This window comes from Bactrocera oleae, chromosome 3 (assembly GCF_042242935.1).
Source record: "Bactrocera oleae isolate idBacOlea1 chromosome 3, idBacOlea1, whole genome shotgun sequence".
NCBI lineage: Eukaryota > Metazoa > Arthropoda > Insecta > Diptera > Tephritidae > Bactrocera > Bactrocera oleae.
The window spans coordinates 25,566,404-25,587,285 of NC_091537.1; the positions used below are offsets into that span (position 1 = coordinate 25,566,404).

The 20,882-nt window shown below is 36.7% G+C and overlaps 1 protein-coding gene across 4 annotated transcripts in view; it reads right to left on the reverse strand.

Moving 5' to 3' along the window:
• The window catches only part of CadN2 (Cadherin-N2), a 135,225-nt gene that overhangs the window by 15,248 nt on the left and 99,095 nt on the right, over positions 1-20,882 (reverse strand). For all 4 annotated transcript variants that reach the window (XM_036374491.2, XM_036374480.2, XM_014247809.3 and 1 more), the window contains exons 3-9: positions 16,380-16,495; positions 14,523-14,687; positions 10,710-10,847; positions 5,189-5,609; positions 4,193-5,095; positions 773-3,089; positions 282-452 (exon numbers count right to left, since the gene is read on the reverse strand). In XM_036374491.2, the coding sequence (XP_036230384.2) occupies positions 282-452; positions 773-3,089; positions 4,193-5,095; positions 5,189-5,609; positions 10,710-10,847; positions 14,523-14,687; positions 16,380-16,495 (4,231 nt within the window). The remainder of the gene's footprint in view (positions 1-281; positions 453-772; positions 3,090-4,192; positions 5,096-5,188; positions 5,610-10,709; positions 10,848-14,522; positions 14,688-16,379; positions 16,496-20,882) is intronic.

The following is a 20,882-nucleotide window of genomic DNA, read 5'->3' on the forward strand; positions in this document are numbered from 1 at the left end:
GTTAGTCAATCGGGTAATTTGCTTACCGAGAAGAATAACTAAGTTGATGATTTGGAAACAATGTTTAGGTTTATTCATAACTATTTGTCTATCCACTAAAGTGCGGAGAGAACTTTACTCCTCAAAATACTACGTTTGCATATATAAATAAACATGTATATAGGTATATATATATATATATATAGATTGTGCAACTACTGTACAGATATAAACGTTCGGTCTAACGGCGAATACTTATGTTTTGAATAAATTTACATGCTAACGGACGTTTTCATACTTACGTGCATTCGTATTCATTCCACAGGTCGACACAATCAAACGGATCCGGACAGATTACATTTGAACACGGTCGATTTGATGGGCAGTTACGCTCCAGATTGCGCGCCATCGTCGCCTGACCCCATTGCGTGCCATTTATTGAAGGTGGCAGTGGCAAGTGTTTGCCATCCAATCTAACAAGGTAGCAAAGAGTGTAATAGAAAAGTTGACAAAACATGTTAAGCATCTAATTTAAAGCAAGAAATAAGTGAAAAAATATTTTTGTTTTGAATAAAGAAAAAAATTGGGTAACACTAAATAGGTAAAGAACCCAACGGTCCATATATATGTATATATATTAACACATAACCAACACAAATCACAAAATGAACTTTAACTGAAATACTACACACTAGATATTCTAGTCGACTTCTGCAATGTATGTCATTTTTCAACTTCTAAGCAGTTACAATGTGCAGCCCACAAATTAAGTTAACATTTCATGCGCACTCACCTAATATCGTCCAGGCAACTTCTTTGAAAATCCGATTGTACTTCAAAGGTTTTTAAGCCGGTATACTCCGCTTTGCCACCCGCATAAACGCCCTCCTGCTTGTCAATGGATAGCCACTGATGGCCAGCAAAATTATATGTTTCGTTGTAACGCCGACCCTCGCCACCATCCAGTTCCAGCAGAGCTGCCGAGCCATATCGATTGAAACGCACCACATGCCATTGACCATCGTTGACAGCGATGGCATTCAATTGTAAGCGTTTTTCTTCGGCGCGCAAAGAATTTAAGTTGAACCGCAACTGCAGGTGGCCGCGGCTCAGTTCGAGTATTGCATATTCACGTTGATGCTGATCGCTAACTCTAAATAGTTCGCCTTGTTGCTCGCGCGTACGGAAGCGTAATTGGAGCTGCGTGCTGAAACGATCCGGCTCGAAGCTCAGCGCAAATTTAACATAACTTTGCGGTTTAAATGTGGTAGGTATGGTGGGAAAGTTGCAAGATAGACCCGTCCAGCCGGGTCGGCAGTAGCATTTGGCTTGTACTAGGCTGGCAACACAATTACCTTGTTCCCAACAGCGAGCTGTGTGTTCCGTTTTTAAGCAAACTTCGTCCGTTTGAGGGCAGGCGGGATAGCTATTGCGTGCCAGCGCGGGAAATGCTAGATCGTAATGCTCCGAATTGTGTATAAGATTACGTATGCAGCCGTCAAAGCCTTTTGACGTAAATGCATACTGCCAGTGATAAAGTGTTTGATCGAAATGTTGTCGATAGATGCCACCAAGTTGCAGAGGTACATTTAGATTCAGTGCTTCGCTGAAGGGTGGTATTAGGCCACGTGCCTGGCAGGAATTGTCATCGAACTCGGGCGCAGAGCCATCCTCCATTTCAAATACTTCAGCACTGCGGCAGAAATCTATCACCATGCGTACATTTTCACTATCCCAAAACACATCTAAACGGTGCCAAACGCCATCATCTAGCATTTTTTTCGTTTTCACTCTCAACTCCAATGTACCTGAGCCAAAGTCGATGAGTAAGCGTGGGTAGCCCTGTTCCAGCTCAATGGAAATGAAATCGCGCAACAGGTATTCGCCCAGTTTGGGTGGTACTATTGGTCCATTGTATAGTATAAGACCATCCGCTTCTTTTGTGATAAATTCGAGACTGAGATGTGACTGCTCGCACAACTGCAGTGCTGGATACCAAGCCCAGCCGTTGCCTCGAAAACTGCGTGTGGTCTGCTGGCAGCGCGGCCCATTATAGCCTACTGGACAGGCGACACACCTGGGCCCACTGCGAGTATCAACGCAACGCCCGCCATTATAGCAATGATGTGTACGACATGTCTCTTCACGAGTGAAAGTGCGCGCCTTGCAAACACATTCAGCGTTCGTGTTAAGACGCACTCCAACCAGCGCTGTTTTATTAACACTTACCGTGTACGGCGTACGGTTATGTATCTCCACATGATTTGTGCAGGAACCTTCACAGTGTCGTCGCTCAAACAAACACTCATCAATGCCGACCATGGTGATGTTAATACCCACCTCTTTCTCGATCTCTTCGCGATGCATAAGCACCACACCGTTCAGACGCACTGCCTTAAAGTATGGCTGTTGGGTTGGTGAACGCGCAGCAAAATGTATATCCGTTACTAAGGGATGCTCCGACTTCAGCTGCACGCTAAACACGTCGACATAGTCACGATCCGTATACAGCAATTCTGCTAGTTTCTCGCGAAACCGCTCAAGCTTGGACTGTTGCAGTTTATGCTGTGTATAGTCCCACACACGCACGAAGTCCTCATCACTTATACCAGCCAAGCGCATAGACCCCGCTTGTTGGACCGCCTCATGTGTGATATCACGTACTATCACAGTCATATTCGCTGGCACATCCACCTGTCCTTGTTCTCGATCGTAAACTTTGAAGCGCAGTTGATAGCGTCCACGACGTGTGCCCGCGCGCATCATAACGATGCCCGTGTCCGTATCCAATTTGAAGCGCTGATGTTCTTGCGCTTCCCAATAGTACTTCTTGTCCGGCACATCCCAATCATCTAGGTCGTGTACGTACACGCGCCCTATTTGCGTGTCATGCGATTGTCCTTGGTAATTGTAGACAACAACTTCCTTGCTGCCCGGCAGCATTTTATTATCATTCACATCGCCAATAATGACAGTTAGAGTGCTGGTGCCCGTCATGGGTGGTGTGCCGTTGTCCTTAATCTCAATTGGTATGAGGTAGGACTTTTGCTGTTCCCGATCAAAGGGACGTAGTGACGAAACAATTGCTATGCCATTGCCATTGTCACCGCCTGCGGATGTTTTTCGGCGAAGGGTTGGAAGGCATGAAGTTGGCGAGTACGATGGCGCAAATTGGTGTTTGTACGGGCAGCCATAGTTAATTTGGTTGATTGTCAGACATATTTAAGTGGATTTGCGTTGAGTATCGCATCCGTAAGTTTGGTTGAATTGTTTGTTGATTTTCCAGTCGTTGTGGAGGACATTCAATCGTTGTTTTTTTTTTCGTTGAATTAAAAGCAATTTGTGGAGAAAGGGAAAAATAAATACAAACATATTTATGTCGGTACAGTCAACTTAAGTAAACGCCTAAAGCCGAGTATTCTATCTGGCTATTAGCGCTTGCTATATAATTACGCTAATTGCTCGTATTCAAGTGGATATAAAAGTTGAGCGGTTTCAATTTCAATTGTGTGCATACCGCAAAAATGATATTTGGCATGTTAAAAATGCTGAAGTTTAAAAACTTATGAATAGTTTGGATCAGATTAACCTTCAAACTTCTAAGGGTTAGACATTTAGTCCCCTATGAAAAATAATTCAATGGATTGTGAAAAAAATTAATATAATATTATTTTTGATTTTCTAGATAAAAACACTGAATAAAAAATTGAACGAAATTCCGTAAAATTAATATCTGAGTCTACAAAAAATTAAGTCGTCATAGATATGCTAAGGATAGCAAATTCGTTTTTCGATTAGTCGATTTTAATTACTTTTTAAGCTTACGTACTAGTAATCTTAACTAAGGTATCAGCAAGTCTTTGGCAACAATTAAACGTAAGACTAATCCGAATGAGCCTTGCGTTAGCTTCGTTATAGAGTTACCTTGATAAATTTTAAAGACTTCAGAACTAATCAAGTTCACATGTAGATAACTAATCTATCTATCTAGATAAAAGAATTTTACTAGTAGACACTTAAATAACTACACTCTTTATGTGGATACTGTTGATAAAGCTAAGCTTCGATTGTGTTATGAGACCCACACAATTTTTGTTAAAAGACTTTAAAGTTATTATTGACGGTGAAATTTCGTCCTACCCAGATTAAGTCCTGACTCTAACTAGAGAGTGCTCGTTTTCGAATTATATTAATATTGATATGTAATACTCACGTCTGTCATGCTCTACTTTGAAGCTCGAACGTATCAAATCACTGGCAAGGGGGTCCAGTCGAAAGGTGAACGGACCACCGTTGCCACGAGCTCGATCGTCAGCATCTTTCGCTGCAATTTCCACAATTTTTCGCGGCGACACATTCTCCGGCAATACCGGTCGGTAATCCTTCGCGAAAACCGGCGCATTGTCATTAACATCCTTCACTATAACCGTTAATGTAGCGGTAGCTGTACGCGGCGTACTCCCATCATCGATAGCTAATAGTTGTACAAAATGTCGATCAGTTTCTTCGCGATCCAACGGTCGTTGTACGCTAACTGCACCTTTCGTACTGATGGCGAATTGACGTTTCTTATTTGAGGCTCGCAAAATGTGATAAGTTACTCTACTGTGCCCGCCTTGATCAGCATCCGATGCGCGAAACTGTTCAAGTATTGTACCTACTTTGGTATCCTCGTAGACGGCCACTTCGATATGATCACGCTCAAAGTGCGGTTCGTTATCGTTGATGTCGCGTAATTTGACTACCACCCATGAATACGCCACGTGATATTTATCACTGTCACTGTCGTCGCCCATATCGTTGACTTGTATGCGAAATCGGAAACCACTGCTTTGCAGCGGATCCTCATAGTCGAGCGGCTGTGTGATTTTCAAGGAACCAGTACCATCAACATTCCGCACCATAGCGAATTTCTCGGCGCCAAAGCCGCTGTTCGGCACCACTTTGTACTGAAATGAATTTGTTTCGTCCTCATCTTGCACGGTCACTGTAAGTATAGGCGCGTCGGGGATGGCAGTACCGTTCGTTTCGTCTACCTCGGTAAACCACTCGTCTTTCGTGAATTGCGGTGGCATATCATTCAAATCCTTAACCCGTATCGAAGCGGTGCCAGTGCCTGATGCAACAAAAAAGATTTATATACATGAGTTCATGAGTATTAGGAATCAAAGTAATGATTTAAAAAAAAGAGCTACAATCGTGAATGTACCTTTTAAACCACCGCCGTCCATCGCAACCACCTGTATAGAGTAGTCGGGCGTGCGTTCACGATCCAAACAGCACACCGCAGTCTTTATAACGCCCGTTTCCGGTTCTATTTCGAATATCGCGGCACCAGTCTCCTCCTCGATCACATTTTTTTCAATTGAATAAATTAGTTTGGCATTGGTGCCCTCGTTGGGATCGTCGTAATCAACGGCTGACATTGTCATAACTGACAACCCGGCGGTACCGTTTTCTGTTATATTACCAAAATAAATTCCTTGCGGAAATTGTGGAGCATTGTCGTTGATATCCTTTAGATTCACTTGAATATCGGCATAGCCCACCAATCCCTCGCCGCCTTCGTCTTGTGCGAAGACTGTAAATCGCCATTGCGGTCTACCATGTGGTTGATCACGATCGAGTGGCTGTGGTTTGTGGTTTGTAAAAAATATACAAAATGTAATAAGAAAACTATACTAAGTGAAATCGAAATTAAAAAGAAAAAAAAAACTGTTACTAACTCATAGATGAGCTCTTAAAATACTAAGAGGGATTTTTATTTATTTTGGTTCATTAGTAAGAAATTGTAATAGCAAGTCCGTGACCTATAATTCCAGCAGCCCGGTAATAATAAATATTATGAATCGAACATCTTGCAAACGTCCACAGCTGAGAGCTCGTATAATGATGGTTGCTATAAACAATTTCAAATTATATTGCGGTCTGTCAACCACTTTTAGCAATTGCACTGCATATTACACATTGCTTGTCATTCAGTTGAGACGAGGCCATTGTTGACAGCTACGATTGATGAGTGGCGAAAATACTAAATACTCGCAAAGCTCTAAAAGCCAAAAAGCACTTTAAACATATATTATATCGCGCCTACTCTTCAATTGCATTGACGAGGCCTGGCCTAGTTATTGCAATTAGGAATACAACAAGAGCGACGAAACACGGACGCGAGACACCTCTAACACAGAGAACAATGAATATTTACAGAGTAAAATAAAAAATAGTACAATAATAAGAAAGCTTAAAAATGTTCAATCTAATCTAAAGCTGAATTTTCTAAATGTAAATAGAAATTCAGGACTAAAATATATGTTTTTTAATTGTGATACGCGTAGGTTAAAAAAAAAAATATTTTAAATAATAGACGGATATGCGCATAATCGCTTGTTTTTCTATACCCTCATATACTCAGCAATGTATAAATATAACTCATATGATCCAGTGCTTCCACACGCTCACATATGTATGTATAAATGCTTTAAAACTTCTACTGCATGAAACTTCATGTTTTTTGGCTCAATCCACTGCGCAATTGTATCGGGAGCCAAATGCTGAAAACTTCGGAATTTTCCAATATTAAAATTCCGCTTGTCAACATCACGTTTGGCAAAAGTCGCCATCACGGCTCAAGTGAAATTTTCAAACGCAAACGCGCTCAGCGCGACATGACTGCAATGCGTAGCGGAAGAGAAAACCCAAAACAACTAGCAAATTATAAACACGTTTACATATGCACGCGCTATCAAAATTTCATTGGTGACAGTTGTCAACACGCCCACAAACCAGTTCGCGTACATATTCGTATTTGCCTACATGGCGTGTGAGCCCGAGCGTTTCGTTGGTAATACGATGTGTTCAGTCAGCATGACAAACTTTTTAATTTAGCAGGAACACGTGTATGGACATTCACGCTTATATATATGTACATATGTACAAGCATATTTGTATGTTTGCTCCAGTTTTGTCGCCATTGGATCACTGTTTAATTATACATGTACCGTATTTATTGGATCCACTAGGGTGATTCCAATGTCTTGGTTAACAATTTATTTATTCGCGAAAAAAATAAATATGTTTTGAATTTTAATTAACGTTGTATGCCCTCTTTTCATTCTACCTCTATTTTAATTATACAAGTATATTTGATTTATACCACATGTTTGTTCGATTTTCCACTCGCAAGTTTTGGCGAAGCTGCTTTTGCTTCATTATTTGGTAAATATATACTGCAAATTAATACAGAATTTGCGATTGTAAAATCGGCAAATTTATGGCGTGGTTGTTCATAATGATAGATGTTTTTCCGGAAAAATAGCGATACGCAAAAAATGTGCTCCTAGAATGGTGCTCTATGACCTTCACCTCTGTTTATGCGAATCGAATAGGTACTGCTTTAAGAGTTTCAATGATTAGTTGATTGATTGAACAGGAAGGCGCAGGAGCTGAATACCGCAGGCGATCCCACTTAGACCACTATTAGGCCCATTGTACTCCCGGTTGGTAACCAAAGTAAGCCATATACAGCAACTCAGTGGATTTGGAAAAAACCATGATTTTTTTCCACTTTAGCCGCCCAATATATCTTTAGTTAAAGTACTGGGAGCAATGGAATATAATCTGTCTTATCCGGCTGAAGGCTAGATATTTGCAAAGATACTACCTATTTCACGATCTATCATCCTCCGCACATGCTCTACATTCCGCCGAATCCACTTTTACAAGTTTTTGAAGGTGTGGTCTTGATTTCTTCACGTAATTCTTGAAGGAGCTGAATACTTAGTCTTTGGCCACTTAGGGATTTGTGTTTCGAGCTGCCCCAACAGGCAAATCGTCTGCCTTTTCGTTTGCTTTTATACCAGGTAATATTAACCGAGTTACCTACTTAGAGTCTAGTCATTGCCTGCTTGTCTTCCTATTGGCGCTACGCATTGCCTTAATAACCCCTTGGCTGTCCATTAGAAGGTTTATGGACTCGCTGGTTAGAGCAGAAGCTCACTTGGCCATTGGCTGTTATGCCAACAATTTCAACTTGAAAGACTTAATTGTACTCATTTAGTTTGAAGCTAACTATTGCATATAAATTATTACAGAATAAACCTGCTCCTGATCCTATTTCACCTTTTGATTCGTCGTTAGAATGATCCATCACAGAACCACTGGTCCATTCTTCTCTACTGAGGAATTAAAATGTTAAATTCTCCATGGGTTCCGAGTTAATTAGGAAGGTCAAGTATGATACCATGCCCATAGTGGCAGACGAACTTAAAGTTCTCCTGGTGAGTAGAAATTTTAAACTATTGATTTATGTGACCCAATGCAAGGGGGATAAGATGCCTCGTTGCAGAGTGCCACATCATATGTTATACAAGTATGGCTTGTCTATTCCTCAGCATATGACTTAACCAGGCCAGTAGGTTCTGATTAATGCTAAGAGAAGCGATTACTGATATCAGCGCAGCCCTACTGGCGCTGTTGAATTCACATTCCATGCCAATGAATGTCGCTAGGCTAAATTCTTGTTTTTCTAAGGAACTTTTAATTGTCTTAACTACCTCGTATAGAGCGCTATCAACCGATTTTCCTTTGACGTACGCGTGCTGCCCAAATTCCATTGGGATATGTCGTATGATAAGATCGTCGCAGACTCTTTCCACAATTTATAGTAGTGAGAATATAAATTTGACTACGCTAAGCGGACACAGGCATTATATACAATAGTAACGTAGTAAATAAGATTGAAACTAGTGAGTGTCCATTGACATAAGGTTCGTACTCGGTTAGGAGTACTATCTGTTCGTCAGATAAAGTAAATGCGTACACGAATACCCGCAGAAAAAATATACGACGATGCTGTTAAAATCTGGAAATTGTGTTCAGATTTGTAACGATTGATAAAGCCCTAGAAATATACATTATAATACCTATCATTTTACCATTATAATTTCTTAATCTTTATTTATAATTAATAATTATGTAAATAATCCAAATTCATTTGAGGTGAATTTGTATTGTAAAATCTTAGAAAACCTACAATATAATAGAGTCCAAGTATTGTGTGTAACTTCTGTTGTGAACATTTAAAAGAGTTGGACATTTAAAGTACCATAAAACACCAAATATTACTGATCGAAGAATTCGCCGAAATTTTGTTTTCTGACAAAATGGCGTCTTTCCAAAGAAAAAGTCTTTTTTTTGGGAAAAAATTTACGTCAAAGAGTGGTTTTAAAAATCAAAATTATTTTCACACATTTTGTTCATAAGATTATTACTTGACAAATATATTTAAGAAGGTGGCGGGAAAATTTCAAGTCGATCGGTTCAGCCGTTTCGAAGCAATGTTCCGAACCGACTCTTAAAGCAAGGTTCTTAAGAAAATCACGTTTAAAGTTTTGGGATTACAGTTAAAAAATTTAAATACGCTCATATCTCTGAAACCATTTGCCGAATCAACTTTAAATTTTCGGAAAGTTTCCCAAATATATGAACATTCTTTATATAGGGTCTACAAACAAGAAAGACGTGATGTTTGAATGAAATAAAAAAAACTGTAATTTAGTCCAATTGGGTTTGTTTTCTTTATAATATTCAGATAATTTTATGATATTCATTATTTGAGCAAAATGTCGGCCGAATGGTCATCACGGCACCATTTGCATATCTCCACCCATTTACGCTAATTTTAAATGAAAGATGAAGAAAATCTAGGTGCTAAATTGCACGATCTTGTCGGCCATATAACTGAGCCATTTCTCGAAATTAACGAGTCTCCGAGTCGGGCCTTAATGCCGCCATACCACAATCCGCACCAAACGGTCATTTTTTGGGCCAATAGCCGTTTAGCTGTAAGCCATTAGCCAGAAATTAGCATAATTTAAGAAGATGATTTTTCGGAGAACGTGAGTTTGCGTATAAATCTTGTACAATTTCCAAAAATTGTACCAAAGTGAAACGTAACATGATGAAATGGAAACCTTACTGAACATACTGACAAAATTTGAAGCAAATTCGTATACAAACATGGCCGCCGCGAGCTGTCAAATCACATCATCCCCATTGGTATACGAAAGAGGATATAACCCATTAATAGCTTGCGAAACTTTTAAGCACTAGCAAGAGGTTATGCTGAAAACGACTCCAAAGTCATATGAATTCGGCTTAGAGTTGCACCTGCATCTAGTCATATTTTGGCTCGCATTCAAAGTCTTTCAAAAAAATATCGTTTTGACTGCTTGAGTGTTTCGAAAAAAAAACTGTATAAAGAGGTGCTTGTGTAATAGTTTTTTATTTTTTTAGTGAAGAAAATGCTGACGTACTAAAAGTGGTCTAACTAGCGTTATCCAGGCTCTGTCATCCGAGTAAATTTAGCCGCTATGTGGAGGTAATTTCCTAAACCGATGGTTATATTGCAGCAAAGCACGACGGTATTACAAGAATTATAACGGGAAATTAAGCGATAATCTAAATAACTCTGATAGCTTGGTGAATAATTAGCTGGAATTTTGTCAAAAAGGGGAGTCTTTTCGATGTGAGTTTTTCAGCCTTCCTGAAATAACAAACACATTGTGCCAATAATGATTTAATATGGATTATCGCAGTTATAATTACTATATTTAGCATTGCTCGCAGCTGTAAATTCGCTTTACATATTTAATCAAACTGTGAATGGTTGTATATAACATCGCTATGTAATACTTATTAAAAGCATAAATTCAATTGTAGTAATAGCTTACCTTTAGTACAAAAATATCACCCGTTGTACGATTTATATCGAATTTACTATTAGCTGTGTTATCCGGGTCGATGCCCTGGCCGGTGAGAAAGTATACAATACTCATTGGCCTATCTACGTCACCATCGGTGGCAGTAACCTAATTCCAGGAGAAATCGAGAGCAAAACACATAAAAAGTGGTTAACACACATAAATTACCGTTTATTCATTCGGTTCGACATTGTTTGGAAATGATGGCAGAAGTCGGCTGAGATTTTTATTAAATACCAGCGCGATTTATTGCGGTTCTGTTGGATTGTGAATATATGATTATTGTGTATGTATACTAGGGTGACCGCTATTCACCCAAATTGATTTTATTTTGTCTGAAAGTCGCGTTTCGCGTGTGTATTTTTTACATAAATACGTTCCTTTAAAAGTTATTTATACGCAGGTTATCATCAAATGTACTAAGTATACATGCAAGTAATTTTTACATGCTTTGTTACGCATACGACATGGTGTACTATTTGAATACAGCACATGTGATACATAACTTTTAAAGGAATGTTTTAAGAAACAAATATTATTATCAACTTTTTTTATAGAGCGGAAGATTTTGTATAAGAATATCATTCTTTCACAGCACTAAGCAAATATTTTTTTGATAACAAATTTATTGCAAAATCAAAAAATATGTATATGGAATAAGTAAAGTGATTAAGGTACGGTTTAATTTTAAAATAAAGAGCTTGTTTATGTTAAATACTTTAATTTAAGGCAAAACAACTTCTGAGGGCGTTTGCAGAAATAAAATCAACTTGCGAATTAATGGGCACCCTAATGTACACGCTTATTTACTCGTATATAAATGCTATATTCGTGTGTGCAATGTTGCTAACATATTGATGTGTGTTATATATGTGTTTGTTTTAAAATCAGTTGACGCATTGGCCGTATAAATTGAAAAAGAAAATACATTCAATTGAAAGTATCAATTTTTAAAATAAAAGATAAAAGTTGATGCATATTTATAAGTAAGCAAGAGTTTTGCATCGAAAAAATATCAAAGTTTTTACAAGGACTGTTTTTATATGTAGCAAAGCCCCTCTCTAGGAAATATTTCTTTATTATCCTTCTCAAAAAAACATATGTATGTGCCACATACTATCTGTTTTATTCCCATGAAAATGTGGCACGTAACATGCAATATACGGCAAAATTGTATTGTTAACTTCATTTCGTTGCATATGCTTGGCAATCATAACTGTATACACGAACATACTCGGGCATTTGCACGTATGTGTTACCAGCATTAACGTGCTTGCCAGGTGTAAATATAAGGACAATTTTCGACTTTTTACGAGCACTTTTTTGCTGTAAACAAAGTAGTAATGAAAATCAAATCGCTTTTAAAGCAATTTTCACACATTTCGAATGATTTTTCGCCAACGTCGCACACGACCATGTAAATAAATTCGCTCTAAACTAAAAAAAAGAAAGGAAGATTTAAGTTCGGATGTAACGGAGAATTTTAAACTCTCAAAATTGGCAAGGAATAAAGCGGGGAAAATACTTTAAGGTGTTGGCAAAACAAAAAAAAAAAAAAACAAATCAAATGCGTAATAAATTGAAAAATTTTATGTTTCGGGCTTATTTGTTTAGTTGTCGCATTTTCACCAGTTTTCAACTTATCCTTTATATGGGGACTGGGCGTGGTAGTAGGAGATTTCAAAAGAATTTCAACACAGCAAGTTTAGTCTATATAACCCTATCGGCTTGTAGGACATTTACATTAAGCCTATTAAAGGGCGGGGTGATGCCTACGTTTTGAAAATTTTCAGCATGCCGACGCTCTACTGCAATGCTTTTCTGCACTAAACTTTAGTTTTGTAGCTTAATTTGGAACTTATTTAAAGCTTCTTATAACTTTTCGATTAACGGCACTTTGTGGTTGAGGCAATAGTCCGATTTCGGTCAGACCTCCCTTGAGTACCAAGAAATATGAGTACCAAATTTCATTAGGATATCTCATTTATTACTCAAGTTCTCGCTTGCATGGACGGACGGACAAACGAGCGGGTAGACCGTCACCCGAAACTCATCTTTACTCGTCATCCTGATCATTTATATACATAGATACATATATAACTATTTCTTAATCTCGATTTTTTTGAGGTGTTTTAAACAACGTTAGATAAACAAAACTATTATACTCTGTAGCAAAATGTTGCGTGAGTATAAATATGTATATAAATATATAACTATATCACGATTGTTATATTTGAGTTTTTATTGGAATATTTATTTATTTTCTGTGCAACGCCACATTTGCATATGGTTTTGGCATTATTCGAGTGTTTTAAATGTGTACCTTTGTGCGAAAAATCCTTTCCGTTGTTGTGAAATTAAATGCGAATTCACACTGAGTGTATAAGCGTGCATTTAAATGCTTTCCAACTTGGTTATGCAGCTTAGCGGCTTAAGGAAATGCTTAATGTTAATCGGCGATTCACAACTCAATCACTTGCATTCAACTACAACAATTTTGCATTAATTTCAACAATATTTGAGCTACATTTACCTATGTGTGTCTATATGTTTAATAAGCTACGATGAAAACAAAATGTTGACGGAATCGATACGCTAATATGCAATATGCGCTGCGGAATCTGTATTTATTTTGTGTATATATAACGTATAAAAAAGAAAATGCGATGATTAAAATATATATAATAGGTTTACATATTTTTTAGTTAGGTAATATGGCGTTTCGACTATTTTAAATTGTCACTAATTTCCAGCAAATAGATGAAATTGAATAACCAGGAAATTTCCATTTACAGAGGTTTTGGAAAACTACTCAAAGTGCTTTAACTCGTTATATAAACACGTTAGAAACAATATAAAATGAACAATAAGCCATAGCTCAGGAACTATTCGACAAATATCAAGCAAATTTGGTCACCAGATCTATGTCAAGGCTTATTCGAGATGATAACCACATTAAAGCCCCTCATTGGTCAATTGGTCATCTTCTCAGATGCAAGCGGCTTCATCAGTAGCACGCGGTCAACGGCCATGAGAGTATTCTTTTTACAAGTGAAAAAATGTTCACTGCTGAAGAAGTTTTTAATAAGAAAAACAACAAAATCTACGCAAAAACTGTTATTAGATGGGTTCAACATGGTCACTATTCAGCTGCTGTAATAGTTTGGTGGGGAGCTTCCCGTAAAGACGTTACACCTCTTCACTTCGGTGAAAATGGTGTTAACACTGGTGCAAAAGTGTTTCAGCAGGATGTTTTGAAAGGCGCGGTAAAGTAGTTAAGCAATACTCTCTTCGATGCTGGACATTGGATCTTACATCAAGATTCTGCTCCAGTCACTGCTGGATGGTTTTTATACGAGGCACAAAAAGGCAATATTCGTAGTTTCATAGCTGATATCTGGAAGTTCAGATTTGAATTCATTAGACTACAGGTTGTGGTCCGAGTTAGAGAACCCAATACCAGTAGAAACTGTGAATGCTGCTGTAGATCAATGACCGAGTCGTTTAAGGACTTGTGTGAAAGTGAAAGGTGATCGTTTCCAGGAAAAATTTTACACCGTTGATTTATTATATGCATTATTAAATAAAATTAACTTTATTAACAAATATGTAATAGTTTTATTTTTAAAATGGCCTGAACAAGTAACAGAACATAAAGCAGGGCTGAGTATATTAAATTTTCATATACATACATATGTTTAAACATTAAATATGAACTCAAAACCATCATTTCCAAATTCTACCTTTATACTATTGGCATAAAGCTTTAATAATTCCTCATACCTGTAGTATACGTTTGGGAAGATTACGATCATCTTCTTCCGTAATTTGTGTGCGATATGTTTGACGATCGAATGACGGTGGATTATCGTTGACGTCGCGTACATTGATGACGACGGTGGTGTAATTTGTTTTGCGATTGCGCGACGCTTCCAAACGGAGTTCGTACTGAGAAAATAGAGTGCAAAAATTTTACATAACTTTTATATAACCGTAAGCAAAAAAAAATTGTAATAGTATAGTTTCAGTAATTCTAAAATGTAAATATTTAATGTTATGTAAAATGTACGTAAAGTTCTTTTAAAAAATATTTGAGAGTTTTGTTGGTATAACTGTCACTATTTCGAGAACTTCTATTTTTGTGATTTAATAAAATGTACGTACAAAAGCATGCGTTGCGTTTGGGTTTTTGTAAAAAATTCCAAATATCTTGACAACTGAATTATGAATTGAATTTTAACGCGCTCCTGCACATCCAGCCAACTTATTCGGTACTTGCATAACTTGCACATACACATTTGCTTTAACGAATGTATGTATTGGTAGGTTTCATATACGATGTCACACATGTGGCGCTTGTCATAAAATGCTGCATGTTCCGTTACGTACAAAATTAACGTGTAATATAAAAATTGCTCATGCAAAGCAGCACAGACATACCCTAGAAAGTACCCACTTAAGTAGGTTTGCGCATGTTAAGTTACAGTGATTTAAATTGACTAAAAAGTTAAAAATTTTTGAACCAAATGAAGAATTTCGTAAAACTGCTTTGATGTCTGTACATTAAAGCATTGGCAAGCACGTAGCTAGCCTTAGTCTGTTTTAATTGCAAGTATAATTTGTTCGATTCGCTACTCTCTAACGCTTGACAAGTCGAAGACAACTTAAGTATCATACGGTAGTATTTAAGACTTAATTATCAAAAAATTTTGTCATGTTTTAAAGGTAAAATCTTATAAAACGACCTGTTTAAAATTGTAATATTTCAATGTGAATATAAAAAATGAATTTCACTCGACTCTCTGTGTCACTGTGCTCATGTACATATGCTACATGCGTCTGAGCCAAGATTGTGCAGTCGTCTGCAAACATTTGTAAATTATAGTGAGGGACAAAGTGAAAGTTGATTTTTCTGAAAATAAGTGTGCGGCTTGGCACTCACTGCATGGGTTCGTTGGCATTTTGCGTACATGATTTCTCAATGGGCTGTTGGCCTGATTCGCCAAGGCTACGGGTCTGACGTGTCCAGCGACGGCATCAGTATAATCGTCCCTCACGCGTGCCAATGCGCTCAAGCGTGGCGTACGTAAATTATACTGGGACATAAGTGCTAATTTTCAGTTTCGAAAAAACTTAAAAACTTTTCCCCGCATAATTTTTGAGTAAAAATATAGTTGACTTTAAACACTCCATACAAATTTGTATCAACGAATAGGTGGTCATTAAGGTATATAATATGGAAATTTATTAATTTATTAGGAAAAATTAAGCAATGTATTAAATGAAATACAAAAGGATCATAACCGTTTTAAAGCAGGAAACGGCAGAAAGCAGGAAATTTCGAGTATATTTCCTTCTTCAGTCGTTTAATGAAATTTTTATTATCTCCAATGCCGTAGCCTAATTAATTTTTTTCACAGTAGTGTAGGCGTACGATGTGTAAATATTCAAAATTGTTAAAATACTTCTAGAAATTCATGAAAGTATTCCCATATATGCTTAAATACATAAATGAGTCCATAAGTCTGGATGTGCATTTTAAGGATAAAGCTTAAAATGTATTTAGCAAACATACCCTTAGTATAAAAAAGCATTTATAATTGTATGTAAATATGTGAACGCGTGTAAATATGTACTTACTCTTGGTCGGGTTTCATAGTCGAGTGGACTGGCTACGAAAATCGCGCCAGTTGTGTTTTGTACGCCAAAGGCATTGCCTATGTTACCGCCTGTGATCTGGTATCGAATATTCGAGGCTGAAAAAAAAGATTTTGTTGTATGTAAATATATGTAGTTAGTGTAAAAGCATGAAAATTATGTATGGCTTTAATCCTTTACCAATTATAAATATTATGTACATGTTTAAGATCCTGAATTTTTTCTTTAATGTTCCATTTTGCATTGGCATTTTAAACTAGTTTTAGATTCAGAATTGTTGTGGTACCAATTTTAAATTTTTCTGTAGTATAGATGAAAGTTTCAAAAGTGGAAGTGTGCAAGCCATATAAGCTCCTAATTCCCCTTCGAAAAATTAGTAGAAGTCTTAATTGATGGGTGTTGCGAGACATTTTAATATAATAATATATAAGGATGCTTGAGAATATTTATATTCGGTATTTAGGTACCTGGATAATTATAGTCCGTTCTCACCCATACTAGTTGACAAATCAGTTGTCGCAAAATATGCCTTTCTTCACTGTACATTCTACAAAAACTCTCACTAAGTTCTCTTTAGATGACCAAATGTAAAACGGTAAAATGGTTTGAAATGTTGAGCTACAAATCGAAAAGCACCAAAATTTGAAACTCACTAAACATTAAACTCGTAGCTCCTCTACTGAGTTAGAAACTGTGTGAGCGAGAAGGCTTTAATGTGTATTTATCTTTTTATACCGATTGCACACGTCTTAGTTTATTGAATTTATGTGCCACTGGTTAAAACAACAACAGCAAATTCTTGGTAGCATTATGATAATATGCGTAAAATGTTGATAAAATGACGTAACGGGCGCCACACATTAAACCGCTCTAATGAAGTAGAGCCACCGAAGTGTTAAGCACCGACAAGTGTGTGCATGTGTGGCTTGATTGTGTCTACTCATGCGTGAGTACCGGGGAAGCAATTTCGAAAATACGCAGTATTTTGCTGAGCTGTGAGCTGTGCTTGGGTTTGATGCCGCGATTTTTGTTGCTTTAATCTATACTCATTATCAGTCATTAAGTGTGATGAAAAGGAAGAGATAGGCCAAGTGCTTTCATATGGACATACAGCCAAGTGTATGCTTGAGCTGAGTAAAGAGGAATACTGCCATTTAAGCGAATTATTTAATACATATATACATATCGTATACATATATCGATATATATATATATATATATATATAATATATCTTTATAGCTGCAAAGAGAAAGTACACGGCGTATGCGCAACAAATTTCTGCTTGTAATATTTACTATGCAATAATAATTAAGCAATTAGCGTTAAATCATCCTGCATACAAGTATATATAGTAGTTGTAGACTTTTCAATTGCTGCACTAAATAGGCAAAAATAGATTGGTGACAATATATAGCTAAGATTGCTGTGAAGAAATTCAAACTGCGTGACCTAATTATTTGCGCGCCTGTCTGGGAAAACTCTAAGTAGCGTAAACAAGTGGAAAAGTTTTCAAATCGACGAAAGCGAAACTTTCAACGACACCGCAAACTTTGCACCTTTATTGGCGTTTAAATTTAGTGCGCACAGTTTTGATATGGCAGATTCTTTTACGCTTGATGAGCGTTTGACAGCACGCATTTAAGTTTTTATCTGCCATGAAAATGAGACATTGAATATAATATACATTAATATTTGACTAATAGACCAGATAACAAAAAAAATCATAGTAGCACTAAACCTTTTGGAAACGAAAGACAAAAAAAGAAAAATTAAAGAAAATTAACAAGCGATCTGAGATCGGAAAGAGCAGGCCATGAACCCTACTGACCTTTCAAAAAAGATCTGATAATTTGAAATGAGAATTTTTGATTATGAATTATTGTTTTTTTGATTTTAAGTCGAAAAAGAGTTTTCTCTTTAATATTTTAACTAAAAAATACTGTTTATTTGGGACATAAGAAGGTAAGTTTTCAGCGAATTTAACAAAAATTATTTTTTTTGTTCAAAACTAAAATTAAAAGCTTAAAAACTTGGATATTTTAATTTTTAACATAAGTTGTAGATCTTTTCATTACCTACAACTTAGGCGTATTACTTTTTTCTATAGAACTCGTAGGTTTGGTGGAAATCGAAATAAACTGTTTTAAAACTTTTAAAATTCAACCACGCTCCTCCCCTTCCTCTTTCCGACCTTAGAACGCGCTACTATGAATTTCTTAAAATTTTTTTCCATTTTCAAAGGCACTTACACTGGTCTATAAAAGTTAATAAATACAAATACAATTTTTGACTAAACAACATCTTGCGGCACTTGGAAGAGATTGAAGCGAAATATTCAAAAGATTTTGTAAAATGTACATATTGGGTATTTATTGTGGAATAAGAGAGCACGGAAATGCATTGTTAACATTTTTATCCGATGCATAAATTTCAACGAAAACTTAAATTTGGCAAAACGTTTATATATGCCTCACATATTTCTTCCGTTTTAGTTGTTATCATACATCATAAATAAAACTCTTCCCATAAATTCCAAGCGATTAGCAATTTTACCATAAACACAAAAACAAAACACGTACACACTTGTATGTTTATATATAGATAAGGGACTACCATATACATGCGTTTAACTCAAGCGGATGTGTACACATAGCTTTCCATATAGTACTTATACATATGAAGAGCTCGCCACATGCGGCGTCTTTCACTTCTTAAGAAACAACAAAGCTTCAGTACGTTCTAATTTCAATTCATTATTGTAGGCAGTACTAAGTGCTATACGCATTCATATTGCTTTAAAATACCCTGTCCTTGGAATATGTTTACCGCAAAAACATATTGCTTCTAATTTAAATCTGTATGTTGTGTCTTAAGATTGCGGAGTGTTGAAATATTTCTTTTGTCTACTTAAATATAACGGTATCCTTCCACGTTTCCCTAATTCATTTTGAAATTTGTCATTTACGGTTTTGTTTACGGCTTTTTCATGCGAATTCTTTCCATACACTTGCCGTAAATATCCCTTCATTTGGGTTAATGTGCACACAATTCGTTTCTTTCCAACGTTGTGACCTCTCTTTCGTTTTGCCGCACTTTTCCATCTTCAGTAAACATTCACATTCATCCTTTGCCACATTTGTCTTGCAGTATCCTTCTATTATTATTTGCTACTATTTTAGGCGGAGACTTCGAGGCGCCTGTTAAGGTTAGCGGCTTTGTTGGCGCTCGCAAGGAAATGCTGTTGTACTTCTCAGAGTTTAGTTACAATTGTACGCGTATGTTGTCGATATGCGGAAAATGAATGTCAATTTTATTAAACACTAGCGTACAATTGGCGCACTTGTGGATAAGGGCAATATTCAAATTGGTTTGCTCGTTATTTTCACGCTTACCGCATTTACATACATACCCAATATGCAGCTGTGCAGAACGAATGAAATATTGTAGCTAAATATACAAACGTTTAACCAGCGGTAGCATTAACATATTTTCCGGTACTTTTAACAATGGCTATACAAATGGAATTATGTCATTAGCAGTAAAGTGATATAATTTAAACGGATTTTTAGGGAAATTAACTTTTCCATTTTTTTATTACTATAAGCATAACATAAATAATCTCGAATATAAATGCTTTCGTGTAATGGAAATTGCTACTGATTTAGAGGTAAATAATATCTGTGCACGAATTTTTAATGTTTTAAGCTTATTACTTAAAGCGTTAAGGGATATACCTTTTATTTACTAAATATAAATATTGTTACTAAAGAAGATATATAGTAGTATTGAACCTCTCGAGCATTACATAATTTTGCCAAAATCATACAAGTATTTGCAACGATTTTATTTTGGCCAGACAATTCCCATTTTACCGATTTGCAGTCAGAATTAATTTTTTTCTCTAAATTGTCAATGCCATAATTGACATTTCTTTGAAGTTTGGGAGGTATATGAACTTCGTTTACGATGACGAGGTTGATCTGATGATTTTTGATATCGCGTGATTGCAACTTTTTCTAAGAAAGATATTAGATCTTGCAACATGTTGCTACAGAATATAATAGTTTTGTCTACCTAACGGTTGTTTGTTTCACCTAAAATTAATCAAGATATTTAAAGAGTTATATACACATACGTACATATATAAATGATCAGGATGACAAGACGAGTTGAAATCTGGTTTCCTGTCTGTCTGTCCGTGCAAGCGACAGCTTAAGTCAAAAGCAAGATATCTTGATGAAACTTGGTACATATGTTCCTTGACATCTAAGGAGCAGTGGCCTAGAAGATGGGCGAAATCGGACTATTGCACCCGCCCACAAAACGCCATTAACCGGAAACCTATAAAGTGCTATACTTAAGTTTCAAATTAAGATACAAAAGTGTAATTTGGTGCAGGGGATTGCAGTGGTGAGCGTTATAGAAGCCGGTGTTAAGATTGAACAATCAGCGTGGTAATGCCCATCTTTAGGTTAAAACCCATA